At 39.6% G+C, this 25,404-nt stretch overlaps 3 protein-coding genes and 1 non-coding gene across 11 annotated transcripts in view; 1 reads left to right on the top strand and 3 right to left on the bottom strand.

The window, feature by feature from the left end:
* Window positions 1-3,600, bottom strand: part of LOC134812643 (putative uncharacterized protein DDB_G0291608) — a 44,401-nt gene extending 40,801 nt beyond the window's left edge. For all 7 annotated transcript variants that reach the window (XM_063820138.1, XM_063820136.1, XM_063820132.1 and 4 more), the window contains exon 1: window positions 3,590-3,600. The gene's annotated coding sequence lies outside the window, so the exon portion shown is untranslated. The remainder of the gene's footprint in view (window positions 1-3,589) is intronic.
* LOC134812644 (rho GTPase-activating protein 29-like) lies at window positions 920-21,739 on the top strand. 2 transcript variants are annotated; one of them, XM_063820139.1, is made up of 10 exons: window positions 920-1,121; window positions 1,599-1,712; window positions 1,932-2,069; window positions 2,266-2,457; window positions 2,607-2,759; window positions 5,254-5,481; window positions 8,043-8,177; window positions 8,394-8,501; window positions 19,632-19,781; window positions 19,908-21,739. In XM_063820139.1, exons 1-10 carry the CDS (start codon window positions 927-929, stop codon window positions 20,031-20,033), a joined length of 1,539 nt encoding a protein of 512 aa, XP_063676209.1. In that variant the 5' UTR covers window positions 920-926; the 3' UTR covers window positions 20,034-21,739. The 2 variants fall into 2 exon arrangements, with proteins under 2 accessions (XP_063676209.1, XP_063676210.1); XM_063820140.1 differs by lacking the exon at window positions 8,043-8,177.
* On the bottom strand, window positions 19,522-19,592 carry Trnag-gcc (transfer RNA glycine (anticodon GCC)). The gene has a single exon. It is a non-coding gene; the product is annotated as a tRNA-Gly (tRNA).
* Window positions 21,740-21,788: 49 nt separating the features above from the next.
* On the bottom strand, window positions 21,789-23,752 carry LOC134813616 (uncharacterized). The gene is made up of 5 exons (XM_063821489.1): window positions 23,679-23,752; window positions 23,455-23,562; window positions 23,115-23,289; window positions 22,947-23,011; window positions 21,789-22,817 (listed from the first exon to the last, which is right to left on the bottom strand). The coding sequence occupies exons 1-5, from the start codon at window positions 23,734-23,736 to the stop codon at window positions 22,003-22,005; spliced, it is 1,221 nt and encodes a 406-aa protein (XP_063677559.1). The 5' UTR covers window positions 23,737-23,752; the 3' UTR covers window positions 21,789-22,002.
* Window positions 23,753-25,404: the final 1,652 nt, after the last annotated feature.

The raw sequence follows: 25,404 nt of genomic DNA on the forward strand, positions 1-25,404 counted from the left end.
TTCATTTTTTACCGCACTCCATTTTATGTCTTGATCTTAACCTTTCTAGGATCTGTTTCATTTTGGTTGATTATGTCACTTTACTTACCTTCATTATACCTACATGTATTGTATAATGGTTTCTGCTTCTACTTAGTTTAGTGTGGTTTACAATAAAAGATGTTTTAATTTTGTCTTTGCCTTATAATGGAGTTATACTCACAGTCAGCCGCTCTGACATGGTTAACCACCTTCCTTGTGTTGTTGGTTAATCATATGAGCGGGATATAAATACCTCATTTCATTTCAATGGTACGTTCACAGTACATTCACAGTACAGTACTTCACAACCAGAATCCGCCTCCCCACTAGACAGTAGACATATAATATTGTTTATGTCATTATGATTGATCTCATTTTATTTCATCTTTACAGGTTTAAGTGGCTCCTAGTAGCTTTAGGCAACCAAATTATCAGGTCAACAGAAACAGCAATTTTTGGGGCCAGCCCTTCAATTGACAATAATGCCTTGCAAATCTCAAACTCAATTATTTTTAGCCCTGTACGGCATGATTATCATGTGTTAATCGTTAATCAGTCAATTTTTCACTGGAATTTTGTTGTAACTCATAACAGTCACTCAAAAAGGTGACAGTATCAACAACAGACTCTTTTACCTGCCCCCCTCCCCCCCCCCCCCCCCCCCCCCCCCCCCCCCTTCAGCTATCACTCTCCCACCAGGGTTATTAAACATTTTCTATACAACTAAGAGCAGTATTTGTCGCAGCTGGTGATATTTTAATAATGACTTTTAACTTTTAATCAGTTTAAGAGGAACTCAGACGTTTTGAATATAATTGCATTTTACCAGTCTGGTTTTATATGAGATATTAAATTATATTTGCGATAAATAACACTTTGAACACGATATCCTAGTTCAGTGCTGTATGTCAAAGGATGTGATACCAGATGTTCTCAGCACTCATCTATTTCGAAGGAGCAGAGCACCTGTACGCTGCAGAGCCTGTGAAAATTACGTTTATTTAAAAGGCAGCGAATGTCAGAAATGCGGTATCGTGTGCCATAGGAAGTGTTTAAAGAGTTTGTCTATCAAATGTGGTGGCCACCCATTGCCCCATAAGGTATTATAAGTTTAATTTTATATGATATAATAATGCTGCTGATCTTCATAAGTTCAATATTTAAACGATTGCTTCATGATCCTGCTTCTAATCAGGAATGTTAATCCCAGCTAGTTCTGACCACTACCATCATTTGAGGTACTATGTGCCATCTGCTATCCCCTGCTTAGCAAAGTCAGAAGGACCAGTCGTTTTAAAAATGATTAAGACAGATTAAAAAAGTCGTGGTTAAATATATAATGATGATAGACACATTTAGTACTGGCAATTAGTACTGACCAGTGACCAACCATGACCATTTGGGGAAACTTTGGTTTGTTATAATACAGATCTTACTACTATAATACTCCTTTAAGAAACGGTCACAAACAAACGATTTGCATTATTTGGGAGGGCAAGACTTTTAATTGCCCATAAACAGTATAAACAATATAAATAAATAGCTTACGTAGATAAAAAAGTAACTGAATATTACAGGTCCCAACATTCGGGGTTGATTTCTCCACACATTTGTGTGCAACACACTGCACAATTCCTTACGTGGTTTTCAAATGTGTAAAACACATTGAAACCACTGGAATGGATATCAAGGTCAGTTCAATCATTGTTGTTACAAAATTTTATATTTTTTTCTTTCTTAATTGTGATTGTTATTTAGTCAGTAAATAACAACCTCACAACGGCTAATGCAAATGACCCACCATATTTTGTAACCCGATGATCCGAATCGTAACTGCTGGTGTCTATTAAATTTACCAATAATTGGTAATTCCCTTGATAATACTCCAGCTCGCTAATCTCTATATTCAGGGAATATACCGTGTAGCCGGGGCTAAGAGCAAGATGCAGAGTTTGTGCAGAAGCTTCGAGAACGGGTTGGATCTGGTCGAGTTGAACGACAAGTCGCCTCACTTGGTTTCATCTGTCTTGAAACTTTACCTCCGACAGGTTTGATAAATTTGATTTGATTAAATTTACTGATAAAATCTTGGCATGATTTTCGTATACTAGCAGATCGTTGTTATGTGTTCTAGACAGCTAAATTTGGATCTAGAAACTTCGAAGCAGCTGGTTTAACGTCATCCTTTAAATTAGATTAGTTTAAACGGTTCATGTTTTAACACCGATAATTTTCTTATTTCAGCTACCAGAACCACTTCTACTGCATTCCAACTACGAGGACCTGATAAGGATTGCTTTGAACCAGCAAGAGAACGGAGCTGATCTGCAGACCCTGCTAAAACAACTGCATGCAATCCTGGAGAAGCTTCCCAAAGCTAACAGATTCACACTGCGTTTTATTGTTGAACATCTAAACAGAATTAGTCTTAATGAGGTTTGGCTGAATTTCGGAAATTCTATACTTCCGGGATATTTCAGGGGAACGTTTTAAAAATTCAAGTTCAATTGATTTAAAGTCTGACACATTCATTGAAGGTTTCGTTAAAAATAGGTCTCATGTACACTTTACACTGTTTTTCTCAGGGGCTGAATCAGATGACGTCAGTTAACCTGGGTATAGTGTTCGGACCTACCCTGATCAGACCGAAACACGAGCACTCCTCGGCTAGTATCGTGCACATCAACCATCACAGCATGATCACCCAACTCCTTATTGAGAATCCATCTGCTTTTATCGTGAGTTCATTACGTCATTCTAATAGTCACTGTAATAGTGTATTTATTTTATAACTTTATCAGACCGGTGTAATCTCATAAGTGATATTGCATCAATTATTGTTGCACAATTCAGTAATGATATTGGACGAAAAGTCAGCCTTAACCAGCTGTTGATGAAGACCCCCCCCCCCGGCCCCCTTAACCAGCTGTTGTGTATCTGATTGAAAAGGGACATGTTTTATATCATAGAACCATTGGTATTCTACAAGATATTGTAATCTAGAGTTACACAACCCCTTGGTGTTACGAGGATATATAATGGACCACGTTCACACAATTTGCAATTCAGTCAAGGTTTATCTCGGCTGCCAAAATCTGGCCACTAATAGACTAAAATTACACTTAAAGCTCACAGTTTGGAGAGCAACGTTTGAAGGGCCGTGGTCCATTGCAGTGGGGTCTACTCGAGCCTCTCCAGATCAATACTCGTGGACTCCAGTGTGGATTAGGTCCGTAGTTGGATTACTCTGTATTACTCTGTATTGAGCTGCGACGAATCATTTCCTTGGAAGATAAACTTGACAAGTGTCTGATTGATCCACTGTTATGTAATGTCACAAATAAATCTATCAAGCGTTTCAACGGCCATAAACGGTCCTAACTTAAGTTTAATTAGAGCTAGTAACTAACGTTAATAACTAACTATAGTTAGCACTGTTTATGGCCATTAAAAAGCCGTTTCAGAAAAGCTAAAACTTACAAAATAACACCTAGCATGTCACGCAGTGTACCTGTATTACCATCATCTGGCCACTATTAATGAAACTTGTGGAGTAATGTCTGAAGCGCAAATTATTTGATGCAAGCTGACATTTGGAGATTAAATTGTTTCGAGTATTACTTAATATGGTGCAGTGGACAGCTACAGTCAATGGAAAATAATCGACAATAATCTGATTATACTTAAAACCAAATCTAGGTAAACTATAGGTAAAAATATAATATTAATCATAAGCTAAAATGTACTAATCTTTGTATTCTAAATGGGGAAAAAGAAGCAACATTGTCAGTCAGTCGAGAAAATTGTCAGTCAGGCTATATGGCAGCTTTGTAGATGTTGTGACTATGCTAGTAGTGGTCCCAGGCTTGCGACTGGAATTGCGGTGTTAAATCGATTTAATGGTATACCAACGATCCACCTCCCACTTGTTGTTTGGTACTTAGCATTAATAGTGTTAGCTGTAGCCATTTATAGCAAGAATCTTAAAACTAAAGGGGATGACAAGGAAAAGAGGAAGGAAAAAGAATAACGGAACAAACAATTAATTAAAGTATTTACAGGAGCATTAGTTATTGTAATTACAAGCTTCAATAATAAATCACTGCTAAAATGTACTAATCTTTGTATTCTAAATGGGGAAAAGAAGAAACATTGTCAGTCAGTCGAGAATATTGTCAGTCAGGCTATATGGCAGCTTTGTAGATGTTGTGACAATGCTAGTAGTGGTCCCAGGCTTGCGACTGGAATTGCGGTGTTAAATCGATTTAATGGTATACCAACGATCCACCTCCCACTTGTTGTTTGGTACTTAGCATTAATAGTGTTAGCTGTAGCCATTTATAGCAAGAATCTTAAAACTAAAGGGGATGACAAGGAAAAGAGGAAGGAAAAAGAAAAACGGGACATACAATTAATTAAAGTATTTATAGGAGCATTAGATATTGTAATTACAAGCTTCAATAATAAATCACTGACTAAAACTTCTAATTAAAATGACACTTGGTACGCTCGCCCATTTTCACTGGTCAGTCTGAACTTCGGTTTAGCACGTTGTACACTTATTCACCTAAGTTTCAGAATTTGTTCAGTTTAGCAGAGTTAGTACCCGTGTTTCCATAAATCAAAAGATATCAGGGAGTTCTTTAATAATGTTACGGTCATCTAGAATACCGAACTTCCTGAAAACGTTATCATATTTCCTCAGACAACGTTTAATGCCTTTATTCAGTCTATCACGGCTATATCCTCTATCAATTAGAATTTTGAATATTTTGTGAAGATGGGAGGTAAAGATATCCAATCTAGTGCAAACATTACCATATCTAAGAACTTGACTTGAAAAAACGTTGTAGCCAACCTCGGTTGGGATGTTACTGTGAGGAAATGTAAGGGATACAACATGAAAATTAAAATCATCAGTTTTGTTATACACTGATATTTCTAGTCCTTCTGTGGAAATATTAATATTTAAATCAAGGTAGTTAATGATTTTATTATTGGAACCAGCTCGCTCCATCTCCAATGAATTAGGATAAATATCTTTAATCAATTTATGAAAGTAAAGGTAGTTAATAATAGATAAATCGTCAACATATCGTTTATTATTGGATAATATCTTTGCTAAAGTTATATGCTACTTATTGATAACAATCCGTTCATATTTAAGGATTGAACGATTAACACCTAACAAGTAACACCTAAATTAACTGGTCTAACACCTGACACCTGCAGATATCAGATGAGGAGTCAGAATATGCGCGTTACCGTGAGAACCCCAAAGTAGCCTCAATGTCTGACGTGCTACCCATTAAGACACGTGACAGTATCAAACTGTTCACCCAAGACGAGGATTACCTGGATTACATACAGAGCTGTTTGGAGAAGAGAAGCCGGAGGAAAGCTAGTAAACTTGGGAGAGGTTACGCTGGAAAAACAGCTTCTGAACCTAATGTTTTAGAGGTACTGTTAACGTCTTAAGGGGGGGGGGGGGGGGGGGTTCACCCTGATTTTTTTGTGAAACTTAGTTTCGAGATAGCAGTTGACCAACCAACTAACACCGGTGACCAAACTTTTGAGGGGGTCCCGGACCCCAACCGCCAAACGGTGCCCGCGGGGCAGCCACGCCCATATTTGGTCCAAATTAGGCCCAATTTAGCCAAATACCCTGAACATGCCCAAAACCCAGATTTTAGGTGCTGTACTTGTAGCTATTGGTCCCCTAAACTCGTATATGAATTTTCATCAAGATTGGACAAAAAATGACTGAGTTATGAGCCAAAAACCATATGACCATATTTGGGCATACGCACCAAATTTGATCGATTTTGGCCCATAAATTGGTCAAATATCAATATTTTTGAATGAAACCAACTTTATATGGAAGGTAAGCCTATACTACACATTCTCTATGATTATCAGCTCAATATCTACCTAACTGTGGATTCTGTGTTCAAATAGTTGCAAAAAAAGAACCAAATCGCCCATATCTCAGTTCGCGATATTTGCAAAACTGTCTTCGCTCAAAACAATAGAACTCAATAGGGTTTCAATATGTTTTTATGAAATTTTCAAAATCGACGTAGAATCGCCTCATGACCTTAAGTTTTGTATTAGAATTTTGAGTTAGGCCTTTAAAAAAATTTGGCGGCCAAATTCTGAAAAATGCCCGGCAAATTTCAGAATTTGGCCGCCAAATTTTTTTGAAGGCCTAACTCAAAATTCTAATACAAAACTTAAGGTCATGAGGCGATTCTACGTTGATTCTGAAAATTTCATGAAAAAATATTGAAACCCTATTGAGTTCTATTGTTTTGAGCGAAGTCAGTTTTGCAAATATCGCGAACTGAGATATGGGCGATTTTGTTCATTTTTTGCGATTATTTGAATACAGAATCCACAGTTAGGTAGATATTGAGCTGATAATCATAGAGAATGTGTAGTTTAGGCTTACCTTTCATATTAAGTTGGTTTCATTCAAAAATATTGATATTTGACCTATTTATGGGCCAAAATCGATCAAATTTAGTGCGTATGCCCAAATATGGGCATATAGTTTTTAGCTCATAACTCAGTCATTTGTTGTCCAATCTTGATTAAAATTCATATACGAGTTCAGGGGACCACTAGCTACAAGTAGAGCACCTAAAACCTGGGTTTTGGGCATGTTCAGGGTATTTGGCTAAATTGGGCCTGATTTGGACCAAATATGGGCGTGGCTGCCCCGCGGGCACCGTTTGGCGGTTGGGGTCCGGGACCCCCTCAAAAGTTCGGTCACCGGTCCTAGTTTGTTGGTCAACTGCTATCTCGAAACCAAGTTTCACAAAAAATTCAGGGTGAACCCCCCCCTTAAGTTAGAAGTTTAGAGATACTCACATCTTAAATTAGACATTTTATGGGATTCTTAATTGGAAGTAAATCTAATTAACAGATTTAAGTAGAGTGACTGACGAATGTTAGCCGTAAAAGCCAAGACTTTTTACCATAACATAAATCTCCGAAAGTTGTAAGACCTTTCAATGCGTTGCCACATCAAAGGTTATATAGGCTATATATAATAGAGCACCTTCACCTTGACTTTGTGACAGCTATCATGAGCTGTTGACAACTAGGAGTTTCTAAATCCAATTTATTGTGTGATCTTTATGATAAAAAGCTGCTTTTGACCAGCAACAGTGCCTATTTTACTAAAAACAAATCATAAACCCTGAACAGATACCATACATTCATACCAGTGTGTTATAAACAAGTTGAAACAAGTTTACTATTTGCACAGATAAGCAAGAAGACGAGATTAGTGTGTTATAAACAAGTTTACTATTTGCACAGATAAGCAAGAAGACGAGATTAGTGTGTTATAAACAAGTTTACTATTTGCACAGATAAGCAAGAAGACGAGATTACCAGTGTGTTATAAACAAGTTTACTATTTGCACAGATAAGCAAGAAGACGAGATTAGTGTGTTATAAACAAGTTTACTATTTGCACAGATAAGCAAGAAGACGAGATTAGTGTGTTATAAACAAGTTTACTATTTGCACAGATAAGCAAGAAGACGAGATTAGTGTGTTATAAACAAGTTTACTATTTGCACAGATAAGCAAGAAGACGAGATTACCAGTGTGTTATAATCAAGTTTACTATTTGCACAGATAAGCAAGAAGACGAGATTAGTGTGTTATAAACAAGTTTACTATTTGCACAGATAAGCAAGAAGACGAGATTAGTGTGTTATAAACAAGTTTACTATTTGCACAGATAAGCAAGAAGACGAGATTAGTGTGTTATAAACAAGTTTACTATTTGCACAGATAAGCAAGAAGACGAGATTAGTGTGTTATAAACAAGTTTACTATTTGCACAGATAAGCAAGAAGACGAGATTAGTGTGTTATAATCAAGTTTACTATTTGCACAGATAAGCAAGAAGACGAGATTAGTGTGTTATAAACAAGTTTACTATTTGCACAGATAAGCAAGAAGACGAGATTAGTGTGCTATAAACAAGTTTACTATTTGCACAGATAAGCAAGAAGACGAGATTAGTGACTCCCCGGTTCCCTGGCGAGGGTAGTGAGTATGTAGCCAGTGATGATTCTCACACGCGCATCGTACGTGCCTTTAGTGAACCCTCTAAGTGTGACGAATTTGATAGTCAGGTAAGTTCAAAATGATTATTCGAGGTGTTCAAACCAGTACAAATCCTCCTTGTGGCCAAGAATGACGTTTTTCTTGTATCAAATATACTAAATACTATAATATATTAAATATACAGACAACTTAGAAACCCTTCTCAGTGATTACTTAGTACTTAAAGAGGAAATTATTTCATCCCCTCGTAAATGATCGACTTTAACGAATCAATTCTGGTTCAGGAGTACCTGATGGCTCGCAGTGACTTGAGCAATGTTTCCAGCGACCTGAGCAGTACTGAGAATCTTCTGGACTCAACTGACGACGCCTCCTTCCCCGACACGGACGAGGTCAGTACTATTATATGTGTAATAATTTGATATAATTTGATGTATTATATTATACAATATATAATATACACTATATACATATATTATGTATAACGTTTCTCCATTTTAATTTGATACACTCATTTTAATCAACTTAAACATATATTATCTATACTATAATTTAAACTTGACGAAATTTCCCCGGCAACGGGGACATAGAAGAAAAAACACCGAAAATCGACCTCAAAATGACCCTCTGGTGATGCCAAACCCAGCTCGCAAATGGAGTTGAAACCTCGCCATTTTTAGCAGGGTTGTAGAAAAAGGATAGGAATAGGCTATAGCATTCTTAGAATTTTGATTTAGGCTTTAGATTTTTCATAATTAACGTCGGAAGTGAGGTAAAATAACCGTTAGAAAAATGGTGTTATTTTAGCAAAGGTTTATTGCGCTGTTGCGTAGCAACGATAAAAATGCACGTGCGCGAGCAACCACAGATTAACAACGCGCGTTGTTATGCTGTAAGCTACGTCATAATTTCAAAACTAGCTCACATTTACGCTCACGCTATGACTTATATTCATAACTTTGGTTGTGATTGGTATTTTTTGATGCGGTAAAAAGTATCGTTTTGGGAATCCGAATACTAACAACGCTGTCGCCATTGTTAAATAAATTCCATTATGTCTACAGTATAACAGAGCTATATGATGAAGAGAAATTAAAACATAACTGATTTTTAAAATTTCCTCGAACAAAGCTTTCGACTAGCGGGTTTCTAGTATATAATAATGCCTGGTGTTCACTAACAACACACTGGCTCCTTGGTGCGCTGTCAGAAGACATATTGCTGCACGGTGCACCTCAAATTAGTAACGTGTATAGTAGTTACTAGGCGTTACTAGGCGTTACGTAGCACTTAGCTTTATTTGTGCCATAAATAACTTATTTCAAGTTCTCAGGCTCATAATATTACAAAAGTAATACAACATACTAACAGTAATATCATATATACATTACACATAACAAGTTTTTACTAAGACTGCTTGTTTATGAGATCCTGGAGAGGTTCGCTGTTTATCAGTCTCATGATCAGATAATGATTCCAGGGATAATATCCGGTAGTACTTAGTAAAAACTAGGTACCTGACAAGTGAAACTTGCGTTTCCTCCTAAACAGTAGTTTCACTTGTCCTACCTAGTCTCTACTACCGGATATTATCCCTGGAATCAATGCTTGTTTACATGAGAAGTTGTCTACATACTCCTCAGTTCATCACGTATATTAGATTTACAAAGCATACTGGAGAGTTGAGATCTTTTACCAACACCTCAAACTGTACTTTTTTTAGTGGGTTCTAAGGTTTTGTCACTGCCTTCTCAGTACTTACAGCTCAGGTTATTGAACTCAGGGAAACATAAGTATCTAAATTTGTATGGTTTCTCAGTCTTCAGACGGCTGACCATACTTTCTATTCTGGGTTCGATAAAGCACTCCTTTTCTAAATAACTCTTCAACTTATTTCTTTCTTCACCATGAATGATGAAGTGTACCAGAATTTCTACAGTTTAAGTTGACATTCTCCAGATTTTCCCGAGCAGAGGCACTAGGCTGACTAGGGAGAGGAATTTATAGATCTATAATTATGTCGGGGGATCATACCCTTAGAACCGTACGTTGGGGGGGGGTCATATTTTCTTCCAAAACACAGTTAGTACATGGTACATTTCCCAGAAAAACAGTTAGTAGTTAGTACATGGTACTAAGGGGGGTGTCCAACCCCAAAAAAACCCATTTTACCTCAAATTTTAATTTTGGGAATGGTTTTTTGGGTTTTAATGGTTTTTTTAGTTTCTTTTTGGGTTTTTTGAATTTTTTCCTGTTTTTCAGTTTTTGTAACTTTTTATCTAATTCGACTACATTGAAAACAAAACCATTACTAAATAGTGGTTATAATTTGTCCATTTCCCAATGTTTAATGAGCTGTTGGCAGTATCGAGATAGCCCGACCACGGTCCGCGGACCATGGTCCGCGGACCACTGTCTGCGGACCGTGGTCCGCGGACCACTGTCATATTACTGTATAATAACAGTATCCCCTGAATCAAGCAGGGTTCACATCATCCCCTGAGTCAAGCAGGGTTCACATCATCCCCTGAGTCAAGCAGGGTTCACATCATCGCACGCGAATTCCAATCAGCGGTGGTGTCAAGGCTTATTAAACGATTAAGCAACCTTACGAGATCAGTTCACATCATGCAATATATAAAGAATAACTATTATCAGACTGCATCAATCATTTCTATCATCAACTCCTTCTTGAACAACTACAACTATGGTCTCAGAGAAAACGAAACGGATGAACTCAGCCCTACCCTGCGACCCTATCTGCAAACCTATCTCACCTCTCGACAAGTGGACTCAAGCTGGTAAAACCCTCATCGTCTCCAGAGCCAACCCAAGCTTCTGCGTTTTCTGCAACAAGAGGCATGCTGGTATATCATGCGCTGCTCATGACCCTGTAGCATCTTCTGATGCCGGAGGTCTTGCTAACTCCTCTGCTCATGCTCCTCGTGTCCGCTCCAAATGTAACAACTGCGTTGTTATGAATGTCCACCGAGAATCTTCAGTCCTCGATGGGATCCTACATTCTACTACAAAAAAGATAACAAAGCTTTGTCCTGAGCATCAACTCCCGGACTCCATTCCACCAACTCCTCAAGACACGATAGATAGAGACAACGCTGAACCCTTCACTAGCCCAAGGATCACAAAGATCACATCTCCGCTATATGGCGGAGATGAAGATCATTGACCCATCCCACTACTACTACCTACAACAACAGTTCGCAGATACAGCCAAGCTGTCCTCCGAGTGCAAACTTTGCCTCTCCGAAGAAGAAAGAGAATACGGCCGGGCTGCACAACAGTTGAGAGCAGACAAGAAGATCCTACCTGACCGATTTTAGTAAATTAGTAAATTGACCGATTTTTATAAAATGTATATATTAGTAAATTACTTGTATGTTTAGTTAAACTTATTATTAAAATCTAATAACTACTATTCATTTATTGAAAACAAACTTGTTAAATACGAATACAATAAATTATCTTCACACAGTCAAAACGGAAATGTAAGCATTGAAACAATTTACAATCTGATCTGGTCCTCCTGTGGCATTAAACCGACGCTTAAACATGAAATCAATCAATGACAGCTCCAAGTTTCTAGTCCCTAACACCGACTTCTTGACGTGATACTAGAGGCCTTCCTGCGTGTTGGTGTGAATTCCTGTTAAGGGAACATGTATGTGTGGTTGACTGTACCATGCGTGTACCCCTCCGCTGTTAGCGTGTTGTAAGCTCCCCACTCGTCTGTGTAGATGATAGACCCAGGAAGAATCCACCGCCGGATGAGAGGGAGGAGAGTAGTTGCTCCACGTTTGTTGTTCGGACAAGGGAGGAGGAAGCATTGTCCTGTGTTTCGGTCAACTCCACCAAGTACCCACATACCCTCTCTGTATCCACCTTTGTTGTATTTTCTCTTTCCGAACTTAGCTTCGTCTAATTCGACAATTACTCCAGGACCACCAAGAGGACAAGGGTTTGCAAGCAGCCAATCAGCGATTCGAGTGTGGATGAATATCTTCCAGTCAGACACCGCGTTTTCAGAAAGTCCAGTCATCTGTGATACCGCAATGCCAGCTAGTCCTTTTATACTCAAACAGAACAGCAGTTGTATGAAGGTCTTGAGAGCGAGCTTCTGTCCAGAGAGGATGCTGTCTGTTCTAATATTCTTGTACTTCTTGCAGGGGGAACAGCGCCATATCAGTCCATCTGGAGACTTCGAGGACGAGCAGGGAACCAGGGACATAGATGCATTACACCCAGGACAGGACATGGAGCTCTTTAGGAGGTTTTTCTGGAATAGGAAGTCTCGAGCATTCTCTAGGGAGGCGGTGGGTCCATTAATTTCGTCCATTAGACAGAAGAGTACCATGTCAGGAATTGGAATAGTTGTTGTTGTTGATGATGGCAACTGATAATACTTCACCAAAAACGAACGAATTATATACCACATTTTAATCGTAATCATTTATTTCATTGAGCAATCAATATTATTCGTAACTAATTATATCCGAGAGACCACATTTGAATCGTAATCAATAGTTTGATCCAGTAATTTACTACGCTACAATTAATTATGCTAGTCGTAACTAATTGCATCCAAGATACAGTAATTTACTACGCTACAATTAATTATGCTAGTCGTAACTAATTGCATCCAAGATACCATACATACCATTCATATGATGTGGTAACCAATCAACTACTCACAAACACCTGTTGCTTGATTCAGGGGATACTGTTATTATACAGTAATATGATCTGGTAGACAGTGGTCCGCGGACCACGGTCCGCAGACAGTGGTCCGCGGACCGTGGTCGGGCTATCTCGATACTGCCGAGCTGTTTAAAGCAATTTATGAGTGGGTATCTTATTTCATATACCAAGACACAGTTAGTACCGTGATTTCTCAACAGTTAGTACCACAAAAGCCGGCAAAAGGGGGTGGGTGTCTTAATTATTATCTGAAAAAACAGTTAGTACCGCGAAGGGGTGGGTGGGTCTTTTGACAAAATTCTAAAATTACACTTAGTCGTCGTCACGTACAGAACTAAGTACCTGATCCCCCCCCCCCCCCCCCCCCCCCCATTGCCGACTATTAGCACCTGTCATGTACTGCGCATGCTAAAATTACACTTAGTCGACGTCACGTACAGAACTTAGTACCTGATCCTCCCCCCCCCCCCCCCCCCCAATTATGTTACTATTTATCGATCTTGGTTACTATTTTACCGATTATGTTACTATTTATCGACCTTGGTACTCGAGAGTTGATGCATTGAATAGTCTACACTCTAGTTCTACAGCATTTAAATTCAGAAAATAACTTAAATATAGTTTTTAATAAACACAATAAGGAGATATAGAAACGCTTCGTTAGTGCTAAGTAGATGACAGGTCGCCACATTGCCGACTATTAGCACCTGTCATGTACTGCGCATGCTAAAGCTAAAGGGCGTAGCCAGGGGTCTTGTAAGAGGTTGGGCACTCTGCCAACTAAGTGGGCCAGGTCCGACTAGGGGTCTTGTAAGAGATTGGGCACTCTGCCAACTAAGTGGGCCAGGTCCGATCAGGGGTGTTGTAAGAGGTTGGGCACTCTGCCAACTAAGTGGGCCAGGTCCGACCAGGGGTGTTGTAAGAGGTTGGGCACTCTGCCAACTAAGTGGGCCAGGTCCGACCAGGGGTGTTGTAAGAGGTTGGGCACTCTGCCAACTAAGTGGGCCAGGTCCGACCAGGGGTCTTGTAAGAGGTTGGGCACTCTGCCAACTAAGTGGGCCAGGTCCGACCAGGGGTCTTGTAAGAGGTTGGGCACTCTGCCAACTAAGTGGGCCAGGTCCGACCAGGGGTGTTGTAAGAGGTTGGGCACTCTGCCAACTAAGTGGGCCAGGTCCGACCAGGGGTGTTGTAAGAGGTTGGGCACTCTGCCAACTATGTGGGCCAGGTCCGACCAGGGGTGTTGTAAGAGGTTGGGCACTCTGCCAACTAAGTGGGCCAGGTCCGACCAGGGGTGTTGTAAGAGGTTGGGCACTCTGCCAACTAAGTGGGCCAGGTCCGACCAGGGGTGTTGTAAGAGGTTGGGCACTCTGCCAACTAAGTGGGCCAGGTCCGACCAGGGGTGTTGTAAGAGGTTGGGCACTCTGCCAACTAAGTGGACCAGGTCCGACCAGGGGTGTTGTAAGAGGTTGGGCACTCTGCCAACTAAGTGGGCCAGGTCCGACCAGGGGTGTTGTAAGAGGTTGGGCACTCTGCCAACTAAGTGGGCCAGGTCCGACCAGGGGTGTTGTAAGAGGTTGGGCACTCTGCCAACTAAGTGGGCCAGGTCCGACCAGGGGTGTTGTAAGAGGTTGGGCACTCTGCCAACTAAGTGGGCCAGGTCCGACCAGGGGTATTGTAAGAGGTTGGGCACTCTGCCAACTAAGTGGGCCAGGTCCGACCAGGGGTGTTGTAAGAGGCTCTTTCCCCCACACAATGGGAGGTGCTAATGGAAGGTGCTGTAGGAGAGAGGAGGGGACTATATCCCCAATGCTATGGAGGACAAATCGCCTACGAAAACATATTTATAATTCACGAATTACGATGCTCCTAGACAACGAGAAAGCTTACAAACGTGACAAGACAGAGATCACCACCAGAGAGAAAGTTTAGTGCTAAGGTCATATCTAATAAACACTAATTATTTGCGCTCTTCTCCCCCTTGAAGTTATCCACTCTTGCTGTTGCTCATCTCCCCTTGTCCCCCCCCCCCCCGGCCCCTCCTCCCCCCCCCCCCCCCCCCTTCCCCTGCTTCCTTCATGGCCACGGGTATAGGACACAAGGGCGGAAGACGCGTGGGCGGAGGTCGCGTAGGCGGAAGACTTGAGGGCGGAGGACGCAAGGGCGGAAGTTTCCTAAAAGGTTGGACACGAGGGCGGAGGTCGCGAGGGCGGAGGTCGATCCCATGATTTGGGCGGAAGACTCGTAAAACGATCACATGTCCTAAATGCTCGACTGGTAATACTACAAAACCGGAAACATCACACAACGTACTTCAAATTGTATAAATTATATAAGTTATATTCAATCAAAGTTATATTCAATCATTTTAGTGGTACTGATTTCGAATTCTTTGTAACTTTACAAACAAAATACACAGGGTTATACTTATAGAGAACGCTTAACGGTAATATAAATCACAATGTAATCAATCAATTTTGTCAAACCCGAATAGAATAATATCACAATAACATAAACATTTCACATAGCACAACATCATCCTCGTACGAATGGTAGTTCTGAACTATGCTGAAGATTCTTCTATCCTTGTCGCTATTGGCCTTCCTCCTCTTAGGCTGCTGCTCTCCAAGCGAATTCGCTAAGGTCTTCTTGTCTGTCGAGGACTGTTCCATCTGGACTAGGAGATTCTGACGTTGTGACTCAAGTTGTTCGTTTCACTGTGCAATCTTTTCGTGTGAAAACTGTTGATCATATCCCAGAAGCCCTTGTGTCATGTGAGTCAAACTATCGAATCGAGTCACGTGATACATAACTTCGACTCACGTCATGAATCACCATGGTCATGATCTCATATAACACAACGGTATGTGAGGACATCACAACATCACGTAAACTGATCTGGGATATGATCAACTGTTTTCACACGAAGAGATTGCACAGTGAAACGAACAACTTGAGTCACAACGTAGACGACTCGAGAGACAACTAGTATATTTAAGACCGATGTTGGGAATAGAAGTATCTTATTATTTAGTTCCAGCTACATCTCAACTACTACAATAACAACCATGTACGATGAAGATACAGTAAAGATTATCAGAGGAAGGACTCCTACCAGTCAGAATCTCCTACACGGTGGTTTCCGCTACTCTAAGGATGGAAAGCTTACCACCGATGGACGCCAAGCCTGGAGATGTGTGAGGAAGAAAGACTGTTGCCGTGGTCGTCTGTATACCCGCAGATCTTCAACTGGAAGAGGACGACTGCAGATCCCTCTCCGGTGAACCTATGCTTCAATACGACAACAACCTGGACGATCGACGTGTCATCATCTTCGCAACAAAAAACAACCTGACAGCCCTAGAGCAGAGCAGCAGCTGGTTTATCGACGCAACCTTCTCATCCTCACCGCAGCTGTTCTATCAGTTACTGACTGTCCACGCGGAGATGGTGAACGTCACGGAGGATTCAACCTGGTGCTTCCCTTGCGTCTACATTCTCCTGACCCACAAGGACACTCCCATCTACATGGAAGCGTTCGGCGCCCTCAAAAACCTTGGTTCCTTTTCTCCAGACCGAATCATGGTGGACTTTGAGCTCGCCCTGAGGAACGCCCTATCGTCTACATTCGAGTCAGCCCAAGTGGATGGGTGCTTCTTTCATATCTGCCAGGCTGTCATGAGAGCTGTCGGGAGGCTTGGATACAAGGAGGAGTATGAAAAAGTCCTGACAGATCCCTCATCTGGCCAGAAGAACTACACCCCTACACGAATCTGGATACGGAGACTGATGCTCCTAGCCTTCATCCCCACCGAGGACGTCATCGAAGCGTTTTTCAGAATCCTGGATGAGATACCGATAGGCCTCGCCATTGACGATCTCCTGGCATACTTCCAGACCACTTGGATCCAGGGACTAACGACTGCCTCCGGCACCGGACGAGCTAAATTCCCTCCGTCCACGTGGAATGCCTATGAACGCAGCCACTTCAACATGAACCGGACAAACAACGTGGTGGAGTCCTGGAACAAGAAGTTCTCTGCTCTAGTCGGACACGCAAACCCGACCATCTACAATTTCATTGCAGCAGTCCAGATGGAACAGTCCTCGACAGACAAGAAGATCTTAGCGAATTCGCTTGGAGAGCAGCCGCCTAAGAGGAAGAAGGCCAACAGCGACAAGGATAGAAGAATCCTCAGCATAGTTCAGAACTACCATTCGTACGAGGATGATATTTTAACCTATATTGATTTGCTAAAGAGTGCTATGTGAAATGTTTATGTTATTGCATGATATTATTCTATTCGGGTTTTGACAAAATTGATTGATTACATTGTGATTTATATTACCTTTAAGCGTTCTCTATAACCCTGTGTATTTTGTTTTTAAAGTTACAAAGAATTCGAAATCAGTACCACTAAAATGATTGAATATAACTTATATAATTTATACAATTTGAAGTACGTTGTGTGATGTTTCAGGTTTTGTAGTATTACCAGTCGAGCATTTAGGACATGTGATCGTTTTACGAGACTTCCGCCCAAATCATGGGATCGACCTCCGCCCTCGCGACCTCCGCCCTCGTGTCCAACCTTTTAGGAAACTTCCGCCCTTGCGTCCTCCGCCCTCAAGTCTTCCGCCTACGCGACCTCCGCCCACGCGTCTTCCGCCCTCCTGACCGGTTCCCCATGGCCACGCCTTGCTCATTTCGAACATGTCACATATTGCAGGGATTTACCTTTTTTTGTTGCTACATACATGCCTCAAGCGTTTTGAACAGTCTTCAAGAAAGTAACAAATAATTGAAATTCAACTGTATTTGCTGTTACGAGCAGGGAGACAATGCCCGCGAAACATTTTTTGCAAATTTCTCCGCTCCAAGATAACAACAACGCTAACAGGAAGTCTTAAAAAAGTAACGAAACAAAGGTAACTGCCACGGGAAATTTTGTTTAGTACTAAATACTACTTAGTACTAATTCTTTTTCGCTCCTATTTATATTATTTTTAAAGTTTTCCCGATGACCATGCTCTTAGTTTTACATGTGCTTATTTCGTACACCTCTTTCTTATTGCTCTAATTGCTACATGCCTTAAGTTCCTAAAGTAAACCGATTTGAATTTCTTGAATGTTACAAATAATTGAAATTCCCCTGTCTTTTCTGAATTAAATTCTTTGCAGTATTACTTGAAGCAAGTTCTTTATTCCATATATTCCAGGATGTTATAAGCTAGGAAACTGTCACTCTTGACAATGATATCCTACACATACGTATATGTACACATTTTTTTACATGCCGTAACTTTAGAACAGGGCGCCACTTTCTATTATTATAATATGTGAGCACTGCAAATCCTAACATATAACTGTAACCCTATATAATATAACTCGGACAGATATCTGTCAAAACGAGGAAAACTCCCATGGAATTGTCAAAATTTTAAAACTTTTGAATGACAGTCATCATAACTGAAAATACTGCAAAATACAGGCATTGAGCGGTTCTTGACGTACTATTTATGTTATAATTTCATTTCTACCTGTCTAACTTATTAGCTTTGATTCTCTGGGGCTACCGTATATATAAGGAAACCTTTTGAAATCCTGGAATATTGTTACCTCGGCCGAAAAATTATTACTAACTCAGTACTGAGTAAAGGAGTATGACCCTACCTGGGTTCATCTAGTATCGCCCACTCGAGAATATTTATATTATTATATTTAATGTTTAACGAAATTCTGGGAGGATATTACATCTAATAAGATATGACCAATCTTATTATAAAAGTACTAAAATCTTCCCTCGCTAATTTACCTGGATACGAACTTAGCAGCTCACTATAGAAATGTTAGCAACGAAAAGGGGAGGGTATTTAGGCGGGGGGGGGCGTCCCTGAAACTTTTATACAGATTCAAAACCAAACTTATTCAAGTGTTCATTGTTAGCTCAGTGCAGATAAAACGTGATCCGATGCTAAATCTGATAGTTGAAACGTAGTTTCGAAACTTGGAAACCTTATTTAAGCGATTTGGGAGCTCTTTTGAAACATCAAAAAGCGGAGCCGGTCGGTGTAACGTTGCGTCGTTACGCCAAAAATGTACTCTTTTCCATCCGTAGATTTACTGTGTCTCATTGAACTGTAATTACTATAACTGTAAGTCATTTACTGTTATCGATATATAGTTGTAAACGTTAGCTGTACTAAATGTCCAGTTTTATATCTCTAGTCACTGATGATCGTTCGTGCAGATAGGTCTACAACACGTGTTTACAGGCACGCGCGGCAATGAAATGTGTCAGTTAACAGCGGAACTAAACCGCGCGCACGTGCGGTGCGCGCAAAATAATTAGCAAGTAATTAATTTGCTAATTTGAACCAATGGAAATACAAAGAATCGAATGAAGTAAAAACATAATCTTTACTGATCACTACTTTATCTAAAATAAGCATTCCAACAAAAAATCACTTATTTACGGGAAAATTGCTAAAATATTGATTACGTAATATGTGAACGACCCCTTTTGACTCTAGTACTGGCTCGATGGAGTTATCTTTGAGCTGTTCGAGATTAGAGACATTAGAGAATGTAGTTTATCATGATTTATTTGGGATGATTCAACTTTTATGAGATTAGATGGATCAAGACTGTTCTGTTGACTGTTCCTATGATGACGCCTTGGTCTTCCAAAAAAGAAGTGCGTCGGCCGGGAATCGAACCCGGGCCTCCCGCGTGGCAGGCGAGAATTGTACCACTCAACCACCGACGCATACTAATGATGCGATGATCAACCGAGTAATTCTTACAGGACGAAACGTATTTACAAGAATATGTGGCACAACAACTACACAGCGTTAAAGCGAGACTCCAGATTCTTCGAACATATAGTCTCAGTACAAGTGACAGTGATGAAATAGACGGGACCGTGCTCAACGTGAAATGTGTCCAATCATCACAGGTATTCCTTAACACAGATGAATAAATAATAATATAAATTTATATTTTCACCTTTATATCAATTTGTCTTCTTCAAAATAGATTTCTGATATCTGGCCCAAAAAAGTAAAACTCTCCATAATTCCAGAGCGAAGTCAGTAGTGATCCGTACGTATCAGCTTACAACGCAAGACTGGTCAACCTGGGAGTGAACCAATCCCTTGTCAGACCACGTCTTTCTTTGGAATGTGCAGAAACCTCAGACATTTGCTGAAAACCATCTGCCAATTTGACGTCCTGTCAGCTGTACGTCAGTTATTTTCTTATTCCTCCTTCTGTTTGTTAGTTGTTATCCTGCACCGTTAATAGTATAAGTTAAAATTGTTGAAGCTGTATTTCACACAAGATATAAAATATAAAGTATCCATGATGATAGACAGAAATCATATGGATTTCCTTTTAAGAGAACAAACTGGATAGGAATATTATTCATTTCCCGTTCTATTTATTTAAGGAGTACTCAAATTATGTTTACACACGTTAGCTTAGGAATATAGCAGCTGGAAGATTCTTATCTTCATGATATTATAGTGGACATATTCAGAGTTCTCTCTTGATATGGAAGAACATTTTAAATGAAGTCTACTTGAAACTTAGATCAAAAATTAAGAGAAGGACCTAAATTATAGTGATATCAACCTCCAATTTCAAATGTGTCCACTAAGATAGAAGATTTTTCCGACACACCGTTATATTAAGTTTCGATAGTAGGTAAATATATTGTCTCAAATCTCAAATTATTTGTCAAGTTGTAAACCTATTTGTCAGTACATACGAGATTCAGTGATCGTGTTTTACATACGAGTGATAGGGCACGTTTTCAGTGTTGTATTAAACAATCGGTACTGTAAAACCTTTTTTTTTCGTGGGTACTGATTTTACGGATTTCTTTAATTGGATCATTTTCGCGGCATCAATTTACGTGAATTCAAATGATTGAATTCACAGTATGTCACTTGGACAACAGAAGAGCCTTTTATATTATTATAATAATGGTACACTTTAACACAATTTTATACTAATAGTTACAATTTTTAGGGGATATTGACTTTTATTTCCGAATCGATTAACATTTTGTTTAGTCACTCTTCAATGACGCCCTCGTTTTAGCTGCAGACTATATAATATAAAGGACAATTAGAGAAACTATAAGATTATTATTCTAATCTGCAGTTTAAAGTGCGTTAATTGCAGGATTGATTGATGCATATAATTTTGGTTCTTTGGACACAAATCAGAATATTAAACATACGGAACCGCTAGATCTAGACAATGAAAGTGTTTTTCTTTTATTTCTTTTTAATCATTTCTCGTTTGAATGTACATGTTGGGTAAAGTTTATCGGAGGTGACATACTTCATCAGATTTCTTAAACCAATTTTCACTAATTGTAGTGTCTCAGACGTATGCTCATCAGTGACAACCAACCTGTGTTGTGTGATAGAAACACGAAACTTCCAAATATTAGGAAAATATATACCTGCTTAAAATGAATGAGGGTTTGAGCGAATTTGTTTTTTTATAATAATCTCTTTTTCTTGCCCTTCTAATCTGGTACCACTGATGAACACACGTTAAAAAGAATTAAATTTTACTGACTTTGCCCAATATCGTATGCTGATTGGCTACTGCTGATATTAACTGTAATTACTGAGGAGGATTTCGGTGTTTTTCGCTATTACAAATATAAATATCCTCCCCATAAATGAAGTGCTAACCGAATATTATATAACAGATCACAGTAACTGTAATCTTTATTTGCATTTATTATTATTATTCCATGCTTGTTATTAATATAGAATATATTTTTGTTACTAATTAATCATTATAACCTCATTATATAACCGTTTAATGTTTGTATGGCCTGTGTAAAGTATTGCTGTATTTCTTAACCTAAAATGTGACACGCAGTTCGATAAACTATTCGTTTTATTTCGGGGTTAAACGCAAGACAAAATCAGAATCGTTTAAGTTTCACAGAAAATGAATTCCACAGGAAAATTGTTCTATAGGAAATAGATAAATTACAAATAAACACGACTATTTATTGGTAAATTATACATTCATTGATTCCATTTACACACTTATACAAATAAAAAACAAAACGCTAAAACATACACTATTTTTTCTCCAATTCACCGCCATCCTGGTAGTCCTATAACTAATATGGATCACATCTCCAACTACCCTTTAAAACTACACCTGCAACTGTCACACATTCCCGCCACATTCCGGCCTCCCCGCACTATCAACTCCCAGGTGGTCCTCCTCATGGTCTTGTTGTGTTTAAGGAGCATGATGGTGTTCACAAATCCGGTTACTGGCATCGCCATGTAGTACCACAAGGTTGCGTACAGCTTTCCTGTGGGGGTTGCTGCTATCAGGTCGAACACAGAAGTATCCGGCTCAAACACGTACACTAGCACTTGCATGATGAAGATGAAATGGATTACCAGGTAGTTGAATGATAGGGATAAAGTGCACTTGATGACGGCGGCTTCCATCCTCGTCAGACCACTGATATTATCCCGGATTGCCTTACGCTTGGCAATGATGGCAACAACCGCACTCCCGCTAGTTAGGGAACTGCTCCGATCTTCTCTGGAGGGGATGGATACTCGCCTAGTGTTTGGATTTGATAGACGTCTCGTGTTGGGATAAGATATAGGTCTATTGTTTTTTTGGAAAGTGGGTTCTTGGTGGTGAATGATACAGTTCTCGGGTAAGACTGGGCAGGAGTTACCTGTACCAGTGTCGTCTTGTTGTTTCGCTCGTTTGATTGGAGACTTGAACAGTTTCAACGCAACTATAAAGTTCCCAGCTACGATGATAAACCATGCAATTATGAGAGGCACGGCAAGAAGAAAGAGGACGAGGAAGTAGCCGGCGTTGTGGTGGTTTGGAATAATCTCGGTCATCTTGAAATCACATGTTGCCCAATCTGGTTGGTATCTCATCTTGTGTCCTGCAATGAAGGGGGCCGACGCCACGCCGAGACCTGTCGTAGGGATTGCTATTTTAGGAAATTTCAAATTATTTCTCGTTTAGTGATGAGAGGTTTTTTTCTACTTATAAATTTTAGCTAAGTATTTTTAGCTAAAGATAGAATTGAAAACTATAAACTTACCCCATAGCCAGCTTATAGAGAACCCGATCCAATAAAACGGATGATTGAAGCTGAGCTGGGAAAACCTAAATAAATCATTTATTAAATCCTGTATCACTGACTCAGTTAACATTCAATTTGGATAAGACATTCTAAGATATTTCTAGATTTCTGATCGGTGAAGCTTACTTGACGGGGAAGGCTATAGCAATGATTCTCTCGATAGTAGTGATGGAGAGGAGTAGGGGGGTTGATATCTGGTTCAGATTAACCAGAATGCCAGGAATTTGACAAAACAGAATGTCTGTGGGTAGTTTTTCTCTCTGGTTAACCAGACCCAGTCCTAACACTACAGCTTGTGTTCCTGTGGTAAAGAGAGGGATCAGTTGTGGGAACCTAGTGTTAATGTTATACTTATATCGTGATATCAACGAATAATGACTACTCCTGTAAAAGCATGGTGCGGTGCCCTATTTAAATTCCTGTGGTACCATAAAACCAAACTGAAATTCCTAGTTTCTTTGTCCACCTGCGATCAGGTTACTGATAGTGATGTGGATCAAACAGTTGGAACTTCTGGTACGGGTTCTCTTCCAACCGTAAAATATCATGATGTTCAGGAACATCCCCAGAAATCCTGAAATTTCACTTTGTATCACAGAGTGTTCACTTCTCCAGAACAGCTTAATAATGTTTTTAATTTCTTGAAAGACGACCGAGCATGATCACAAGCTAATGAAACGTTTCACTCACCAAGGAATAGATTGATGGAGCCAAATATCAGATTGGCAAACTTCACAATAAGTGCCATAGATGTACTAACGTAACTAAATAAAACTGATTAAGATTTGGCAACGAAATGATACTTAATTCAGAACATGTAAGACATATAAAATTAGTAGAATAATTTTTGCCAATGAAATAAGTTATCAAACTCACAATATTTGCTATAGCAACGTCCACGTCAGCTTGAGCTAGTGTCATAACTACTAAGAGGATAGCGAAAAAAGATACCGCGAACCCATGATTTCTACTGAGACCCTGATTAATATACATTCTCTATTACAGGGGCATAAACCTTGTAACTCTCCTGCCGACTTTCAGGAACCATGGGATAACACCAGTCTCGAGTGATTAACAACAAATTAGAACTTGGATTGTTGTTTACAGGAACTTTATAGGTCAGGTTTACTACAGCATCTGGTCGATCAGGGCACAATCACGATCAGCCAAACATTTATTTCAGGCGTCATTTCGCTGCATTGAGATCTAGTATACTTAAGACGTTTGTGAGATAGAGACGTGCTTAAACAAAATTTTAGTTAAACAAATATAAAATTAAATAGCATCAAGTCGGCCAATTTACGAGCACCAGCTGTTGTGCCACACATCGCAAAATGTCGACCGTTAATTTACAAAATGTTTTTAGCTGCCCTTTCAAATCTAACAGTAACGGTATCAAATGAAAGATGCTGCAGTCCTACTCCTAGAGTTAGATCAAAGGACTCACGGTGGCTTCTGATGTCTTAAATTTGAGCCCTATAATTCCATGTGGTATTATTTGCAAACGTTGATTGACTTTGCAATCTTGGAAATAGTTCAGATGCTCTGAACCAGAGCACTCCTAGTCTTAATACCATTATTAGGTAAAATCGACTTTTGTAGTCGTATCAACAAAATCGTTCGACTTAAAAACAAATAGTAATACTAATACAACGTACGAATTGATCAAAAACATTCAAAGCATTGTATTAAATGCAAATGGTTGTATTTGTTATGTGACTGTTTTTTAGATAAGAATGCTATTGATAATGATAGGGATATTGATAAAGCGATTTAACAAATTCACTTTAACTTTAGCCAAACAATTCTTGTGGCACAGGTGCACAACTTTAATATACTCTTTCATACGCTTAATTTGTCACAGTTGGCGTTAACTCCATCGTCCAGGAGCATTGCTATTGGCTATCAGATGGAAATAACGGTCAACAAGAGTTTTTCCTTCGTGGCTGTAGTCTGTTATAAATGATTCTTAATCTAGGCTAGTTTGGATGTAATAGGTGCCGAAATGATATCGGTGGATTCAGATTGAAGTTTCTTAAGAATAAGTCCGCAGAAAATAAGTTGATAAGCAGGTGTCGAGTTTTTAAATTGACTGCCACTGTCACCATACCAAGCCTTTACAACAAACACACTCCTCCATATTGAAGACTTTTCGGTTTACGATTTGACCACCAATCTCCACTTCTAGTTCTACCACTGAAGTTTAAAGTAACCCCTCAGTGACCTTAGAGTTACTGTTAGATTTGATACACGTTGCATACCGATTACCGGGACGCGAAAAGAGGTATATGCAATATGCAACGTGCATCTTAGTCAGACCTAATTTGCATTGCCAAACGAATTTAAACGCTCTACTTGTGGTAAGGGGTCGTTTATGTATTACGTAATCGCTGAGGGGGAAGGGGGGATTTCTAAA

The sequence above is a fragment of the Bolinopsis microptera genome, chromosome 3 (genome assembly GCF_026151205.1).
Source record: "Bolinopsis microptera isolate Bmic1 chromosome 3, MBARI_Bmic_1.0, whole genome shotgun sequence".
Lineage (NCBI taxonomy): Eukaryota > Metazoa > Ctenophora > Tentaculata > Lobata > Bolinopsidae > Bolinopsis > Bolinopsis microptera.

Bases quoted from the DNA above. Each gene is read 5' to 3' on its own strand.
- LOC134812644 (XM_063820139.1), top strand. From the start codon at position 927: ATGTCAAAGGATGTGATACCAGATGTTCTCAGCACTCATCTATTTCGA. The intron at 1,713-1,931 runs GTCAGTTCAATC...CTCTATATTCAG, and splicing joins CCACTGGAATGGATATCAAG to GGAATATACCGTGTAGCCGG. The intron at 2,458-2,606 runs GTTTGGCTGAAT...TGTTTTTCTCAG, and splicing joins ACAGAATTAGTCTTAATGAG to GGGCTGAATCAGATGACGTC.
- LOC134813616 (XM_063821489.1), bottom strand. From the start codon at position 23,736: ATGGCACTTATTGTGAAGTTTGCCAATCTGATATTTGGCTCCATCAAT. The intron at 23,563-23,678 runs GTGAGTGAAACG...GTGAAATTTCAG, and splicing joins CTCCATCAATCTATTCCTTG to GATTTCTGGGGATGTTCCTG. The intron at 23,012-23,114 runs GTAAGCTTCACC...TGATTTATTTAG, and splicing joins GCTATAGCCTTCCCCGTCAA to GTTTTCCCAGCTCAGCTTCA.